Consider the following 7,531-nt stretch of genomic DNA (forward strand, 5'->3'; position numbering starts at 1 on the left):
GGAACTGCATTCTAGAAGGAGCTGTGAGGCACAAGTGTGCTGAGACTTAAGAGGAGGGAACATAGAACTGGGCCCTGGACCAAAATGGGGTTGGGAAGGGGAGGGGGTCCTGGGGTTACCCATGGTGCAACTCCTTGTTTCCCAGCCTCTGGGCTAGACCTGGTGCAACCAGCTCTGTGTGGGGAGAGGAAACCAGGATATCTTTGTCTCCTTCTTCCGTAGCCACGCCAGGGTGGGTCCTGGGTGGAAGAACTTGGGTGTCACTGCTTGGGAGTCCCCTTATGACTGAAGAGGGCCTGTGAGCCAGCCAGCAGCATGCCTGGTCCCTAGGGAGTGGAAGTGCCAGGCTAAGTAAGAAGTCAACCCCTCCCCCCACCCGCCCCCCAAGATAAGGGTGAGGGGCTGAGGCTGGAGTGCTAGCTCACACTGCCTCACTAACATCCCAGGTTTCAAAAGCGCCCCCCCCCCCCAGCTTTGGCATTCTGCCTGCTGCCCTGTAATTAATAGTGCTTCCCCACGCAGGGTTTGCCCCTATTTTTTTTTTTTTTTTGGCTTCAGTAAGAGATCCAGATGAAAGGTGGATGTCCCTGTGATTATGGAGATGAATTGGTTGCTGTGGGGTGTGGGTAGACAGGGTGTAAAAACAAAGGTGGGGTGACTCAGGGTCTGGGTCATTGATAGGGGAGAGCTGGCAGTTGGGTACAGGGCTGGGGGACTAAAATGAGAGACGCCATGCTACATTAGCTAGGGCCTTCCAAACGGGTTCAACCAGTTAGGTTCTAATGGGATTCCTTGGTCACTGGTCTGGCCCCTCCCCCCAAGACTGACTTCCTCCTCTCCCTCCTCCCCTATAAATCCTCTTGGGGTTCCCAGGCACCTAGACTCAGTGCACCCCACCTTTGGGGGCCGGTGGACAGCCATGATGCTTAACTGGAAGCTGCTGGGACTCTTGGTCCTTTGCCTGTGTGCCGGAGGTGAGCCGGGGAGAGGCCAGGAGTGTATTTGGCGGGATGGACATGGCCCAGATGACCCATCTTTTATGTAGTGAAGGTGGCCACAAAGAAGGACAGGGTTGAACTGGAGGTGCCCAGGAATGGAGGGGATTCTGGGCATTAAGGGGAAGAGCTTTGCTTGGCTCAGGGGAAGCCGGGTGGCAATCTCAATGTTCAAGTGTGAGGGGCTGTTGGAGCTGTTGTTCATGGTGGTGGGGTTGCTGTGGAGTGGGGTCTACATGCTGCATGGGATCAAGGTGTAGACCATTTTGGGTGCAAATGAGTCTGGTAGAAGGGGGTGTTGGTGGGGTTTCCCAGCCACATTTAAATGGAGTTTATTTGGTGGGTTTCCAGGCTTCTTAAAGTAGGTCAACTGCATGGTTCAGTCAGTCCAGGGTTTCAACGTCACCTTAAGATTTCTGGGGTATATTTGGGAAATGTTTACAGGGAATGTGGGATGTCACTTTGAGCGTTGTTCATGGTGTCTGCTCAGGCTGTGTCCCTCCCAGAGAGGAGGGAAGTCGCCCTTACCATCTCTTACCATTTTTCCTTCCTCTTCCACAGGCATCTCAGGCAGTGGGGACCAACTCCCTACCCCACCCACAGAGTCTACAGAGGAGGAGAGCTCCCCCATACTGCCTCAGGGTCCCCCAATCCCTGGTGACCCCTGGCCAGGGGCACCCCCCCTCTTTGAAGACCCTCCACCTCCAGGCCCTAACCGTCCCTGGAGAGATGTATCTACAACTGGTGTCTGGCCCCCTGAACCCCCTAGCACTGAACCTCCTCAACCTCCCAAGCCTGATGACCCCTGGCCAGCAGGGCCTCAGCCTCCAGAAAACCCATGGCCTCCTGCCCCAGAGGTGGACCATGGTTCTCAGGAAGAGCCAGACCTCGACCCACCCCAGGAAGAATACAGATAATGAGGACCCCCCCCCCCCGACAGGTGACTTGGGCCTCCAGGCAGAGTGCCCCCAAGTTCACCTCTACCCTTCTGCTTCCCCTTAAAATTGTTCCAGTTTTGTCGAATTCCCTTCCTCATTCCCTCAGTTGTACTCTGAACTCAGATGGTGTCCTTAATACTGCCCGTTCCTCTGGCGGCCCATTTTCAGCTTCTCACCTTCTTCCTTTCTCTGACCACAAAAGCACACTCTCCTACCTCAACTGTGCTTCTTCCCCAGACCCCCTTCCCCTTCCCCTTCCCAGTCTTTCCCAACGTGGTAATGCCAGGGAGGCTCGGCAACATTGTATTCAATGCTGCCATCTAGTGGCCGTTGGCTGGAATTCATCTGTTGCCAATGACGGTGCTTCCATGAATTGGAAAAATAAAAACCATGGTTTCTTAATTTTAACTGTAGGCTACTTCTTTATCAGTGCTTATCTTTTTATATATTCAGATGCCGTCCTCTAAGCTCTAAATTAGAAGTAACTTGAGTTCCTGTCTTGCCTAGATAGAGTGCCAATGGATTGTGGGGCTCAGCTGGAGGAGGGATGGAAATGAAACAGAGGTCACATGGATTCTCATGGGGTGTGGGAGGGTGGGGAAAGGAATATGAAAGACCCATGTTTTTTCACTTCTACTCTACTGAAGAACAAGAAAATATGTTAGGTCTTTCTTTAAAGGCTTTTGATTTCATACCTTTGGTCTCTGCTATCTTTCCCAAGGGTGTGTGTGGCTAGGTTAAGCGAACCCATTTCCAGACATATGTGTACCCCCTTGTGAATTTCTTGCTCACTCAGCCTGACCATGGAGCTGGTCAGGAGCTACCAAAAGCTGATAGGAATACAAATCTGCCATTTTATTTTTTTTTTGGGTCCGGTCGTGGGGCCTGAACTCTGGGCCTGGGTGCTGTCCCTCAGCTCTTCAGCTCAAGGCTAGCGCTCTACCACTTGAGCCATAGCGCCACTTCCGGCTTTTTTTTTTTTTCTTTTTGCTTATGTGGTGCTGGAGAATCGAACCCAGTGCCTCAGGCATGCAAGGCAAGTGCTCTACCACTGAGCCACCTTCCCAGCCCAAATCTGCCATTTTATGAGCTTCAGGTATAGCCCAGGTGATAGAAGAGGCTCTGAGTTCAATATCTACTCAGAAAAAAAAAAAAAAGTGTTTCAAGCTGGGTGCCCATGCCTCATGCCTGCGCTCATGCCTATAATCCTGGTTACTCAGGAGGCGAGCTCTGAGGATAACAGTTGGAAGCCAGCCCAGGCAGGAAAATCTATGAGACTCTTATCACAAATAAACTATTCAAAAAGTTGGAAGTGGTACTGTGGCTCAAGTGGTAGAGTGCTAGCCTGGAGCACAAAGAGGTTCAGGGACAGTGCCCAGTTCCTGAGTTCAAGCACTAGGAGTGGCAAATAAAAATGTGTTTCAACAATAGTTTTCTTATGTCTATTCATTATTAATATGTGTAGCTTTGATAACATTTATCTTGTAATTATAATATGAGGCTGGAGATATGGCTTAAGTGGTAGGTACCTGCCTAGAAAGCTCTAGGCAGAGTGCAAACTCTAATACTACTTCCAAAATTGTGATATGAATCCAGGATAGAATAATTATTTAACACTTGGGATCTTCTGGTTATTGTTAGAGGAAGTATAGATAATAGGCCATAAAGCAGATGAGATCCAAGTATTTGTTCATTCATTCATTTACTCATATCTTTATGTCCACCAATGTCAGAAGCCATGGGAAAATATATAAAGAGTAAAAATTTAGGGCTGGAAATATGGCTTATGGGCTGGGAATGTGGGTTAGTGGTAGAGTGCTTGCCTAGCATGCATGAAGCCCCGGGTTCGATTCCTTAGTACCACATGAACAGAAAAAGCCAGAAGTGTGAACCTTGAGCAAAAAGCAGCTCAGGGACAGTGCCCAGGCCCTGAGCTCAAGCCCCAGGACTGGCAAAAAATAAAATAAAAAATAAAAATTGGCCGTTTCCACTGGCAGAAAGTTGATAAATGAAACCAGGAGAGATAAGATTTACATGCAATTAAATACCATCATGGGCAGTAAGGCTGAATGACTAAATAGTTATATGAATAAGCACCAAAGTAATGGCCTTGACAGTAAATGCCAGGAGTTCAAGGGAGAGTCACTGTGAGTTGGATCACTGAGGAAGGTTCGGGAGGAGGGTACCGCAGGACCGGGAGGAAGGATGGGCTAAGGCAGGCTGTGCCACTCACGCACAGCGCAGGCGCTGAAGCTCCTAGTGCCAAGTCATGGAAGCCCACTGTAGGTTCCCAAAGCAGACAGGCCCAAGAGCATTTGTGCGCAGGCGCCCACAGGGCCTCTGTCTTTGTAGGCGCTCTTCCTGGCATGGCCTGACTCCCTCAGCCAGTTGCTTCTCTGGGATGCTTCTTCATGTACCACTGTCCGTCCCCACCCCCAGCCCTGCACCACTCCAGAGCAATGATGAATTCCTGGCTGTCTTCTCCCACAGGCCACCATGGGGACTGCGTTCTGAATATTTCTTTTCTTCCTAACCTTTAATACTTTCTGTGCCTACGGACACCCAAATTGTCGTACACTCCCTGCATCTCCTCTCGTGCTCCTGCTCTGCTGCTGAGTTTGGAATTCCCTGAAGTTTTTCTCTTCCACATCCTCACACCTTCCCCGCCTTTCCCACACCCCCATCCCACCCCTAGGCCTTGTCCAATGACTGATAAATGTGCAAGCATCCATTCTTGAAGCCCTGGCCTGGAAGCTGCCCTCCATGAGTCTGTCCGGTCCACCCATTGCTTGGTCGCTTCTTTTCTAGGTCCCTCTTTGTCATTCTACTCCATCACCACTTTTTGTTGTTGTTGTTGAAGGCCTTGAACTCAAGGCTGGGCGCTGTCCCTGAGTGTTTATGCTCAAGTGTAGTCCTCTATCATTTTAAGCCACAGTGCCACTTTTGGTTTTCTAGGGATTAATTGGAGATCAGAATCTCTTGGACTTTGGGCTGCCTTGCATGCATGAGGCCCTGGGTTGGATTTCTCAGATCACATAAGCAGAAAAAGCCGGAAGTGGCATGTGGCTCAAGTGGTAGAGCGCTAGCCTTGAGCTGAAGAGCTGAGAGACAGCACCCAGGCCCAGAGTTCTGGCCCCACGATTGATGAAAGAAAAGAAGAAGAAGAAGAAGAAGAAGAAGAAGAAGAGGAGGAGGAGGAGGAGGAGGAGGAGGAGGAGGAGGAGGAGGAGGAGGAGGAGGAGGAGGAGGAGGAGGAGGAGGAGGAGGAGGAGGAGGAGGAGGAGGAGGAGGAGGAGGAGGAGGAGGAGGAGGAGGAGGAGGGGAGGAGGAGGAGGAGGAAGAAGAAGAAGAAGAAAAAGAAGAAGAAGAAGGAAGAAGAAGAAGAAGAAGAAGAAAAGAAGAAGAGGAACAAGAAGAGGAACAAGAAGAGGAAGAAGAAGAGGAAGAAGAAGAAGAAGAAGAAGAAGAGGAAAAGAAGAAGAAGAAGAAAAAGAAATCTTATGGACTGTCTTGCCCTGGCTTGCTTCCAACCATAATTCTCAAATCTCAGCCTCCTGAGTAGTTAGGATTACAGGTGTGAGCCACCTCATCACTTTTTTTTTGTTTTTGTCGGTTGTGGGGCCTGAACTCTGGGCTTGGGTGCTGTCCCTCAGCTCTTCAGCTCAAAGTTGTGCTCTACCACTTGAGCCACAGCACCACTTCCAGCTTTTTCTGCTTAGGTGGTGCTGAGGAATGGAACCCAGGGCCTCATGCATGCAAGGCAAGCACTCTACCACTGAGCCACCCTCCCAGGCCTTCCTCATCACGTTTTAACAAATATTTCATGTGGATTTTTGGCTCAAGCTCTAGTTTTTGGAAAGTCAAGCTAAAATGCACAGTATTATACTATTGTGTACAGTTACATTGTTGCAGCTGTTTACGTTCTTTTTGTTGTTTGTTTTAAATAGGCACTTGTTATAGGGTAATGTTTTCAAATACTCTATAGATCAAGTTCTCTCTCTCTCTCTCTCTCTCTCTCTCTCGTGCTTGTACTGGGGCTTGAACTCAGGGCCTAGTAGTCCCTGTCCCTTAGCTTTTTCACTCAAGGCTAGTACTCTACTACTTGAGCCATAGCTCTACTTCTGGCTTTTTGCTGGTTAATTACTGATAAGAGTCTCACAGATTTTCCTGCACAGGAAACCTTGATTCTCAGATCTCAGCCTCTTGAGTAGCTAGGATTCCAGGCATGAGTCACTGTTGCTTGGCTTAAGCTCTCATTTAATATTCACAATAACCTATGATTACTACCTTTCTGAGAAAGAGAGGAGCAGGGGCTGGAGAGACACAGTGACTCAGGAAAGGTCATGCAAGAGATAATTACAAGACTGGATTTGAACTCTGATCTATGCTGTACTAACAACTTTGATTTTAACCAACTATATTAGTCTTTATTTGTGTGAGCCTGGCAAAAATACAATTCCTAAGCCATATTGCACATATAATGTGTTTTATGAAAGGCCATTAATAAACAGCAGATTTGGGCCTCAGAAAGCAGATTGAAAAGTTTGCAGAGAAGGGATTAGAAGCAGGAGAACAGGGGATACTGGTGAATGGGCAAATTAGGGGGAATTCCAGCTGGTCTTGGCATCAGGCTGGGGGTTCGTATCTGAAATCCTCCTCTGTTAGAACTATGTCCAGGAGGGAAGGACTGGTACACATGGGGGGGTCCCTGGGTCCCAGGGAGGTGTGTGTGTGGGTCCTCGCACTAGCCCATACAACCTGCCAATTCAGTGAGATAAAGCTAGTTGGGGAAGGGCAAAGAAAATCAAAACCATTGCCAGGAAAGTCTATGAGACTCTTATTTCCTATTAACCACTAAAAAGCCAGAAGTGGAGCCTGTAGCTCAATGGTAGAACACTAGCCTTGAGCCAAAGAAGCTCAGGGATAGCACCCAGGCCTTCAGTTTAAGGAAAGAAAGAAAGAAAGAAAGAAAGAAAGAAAGAAAGAAAGAAAGAAAGAAAGAAAGAAAGAAAGAAAGAAAGAAAGAAAGAAAGAAAGAAAGAAAGAAAGAAAGAAGGAAGGAAGGAAGGAAGGAAAGAGAGAAAGAAAGATGGAAGGAAGGAAAGAGAGAAAGAAAGAGAGAAATAAAAAAGGAAGGAAGGATGGAAGAAAGGAAGGAAAGAAAAGAAAGAGAAAATTCTTTTTTGTTATTTGTTGGTCATGGCTTGAATTCAGAGCCTGGGCATGGTCTTTGAGCTTCTATGCTCAAGGCTAGTGCTCTACTATTTTTAGCCACACCTCCAATTCTGGATCTCTGGTGGTTCATTGGAGACAAGAGTCTCATGGACTTTCCTGCCCAGTTTGGCTTTGAACTGTGATGCTCAGATCTCAACCACTTGGGTAGCTAAGATTACAGGCATGAGCCACCAGCACCCAGCTAAAAGAACCAAAATTCTTAAAGGAGAGAGGAAGTGAGAAAACAAAACAGAAAGCCTGAAGCTGAAATGTGGCTAGGACTTAGCATTATGCTGCTTGCTTTCTTCTCCAGTATATCTATCTATCTATCTATCTATCTATCTATCTATCTATCTATCTATCTATCTATCTATCTATCTATCT

At 48.0% G+C, this 7,531-nt stretch overlaps 1 protein-coding gene across 1 annotated transcript; it reads left to right on the plus strand.

Annotated features, from left to right (window-relative positions):
* Positions 1-876: 876 nt before the first annotated feature.
* Psors1c2 (psoriasis susceptibility 1 candidate 2) lies at positions 877-2,288 on the plus strand. The gene is made up of 2 exons (XM_042684134.1): positions 877-974; positions 1,557-2,288. Exons 1-2 carry the CDS (start codon positions 920-922, stop codon positions 1,910-1,912), a joined length of 411 nt encoding a protein of 136 aa, XP_042540068.1. The 5' UTR covers positions 877-919; the 3' UTR covers positions 1,913-2,288.
* The last annotated feature ends 5,243 nt before the right edge of the window (positions 2,289-7,531 follow it).

This window comes from Dipodomys spectabilis, unplaced genomic scaffold (assembly GCF_019054845.1).
Source record: "Dipodomys spectabilis isolate Male_0828 unplaced genomic scaffold, ASM1905484v1 ptg000085l, whole genome shotgun sequence".
Lineage (NCBI taxonomy): Eukaryota > Metazoa > Chordata > Mammalia > Rodentia > Heteromyidae > Dipodomys > Dipodomys spectabilis.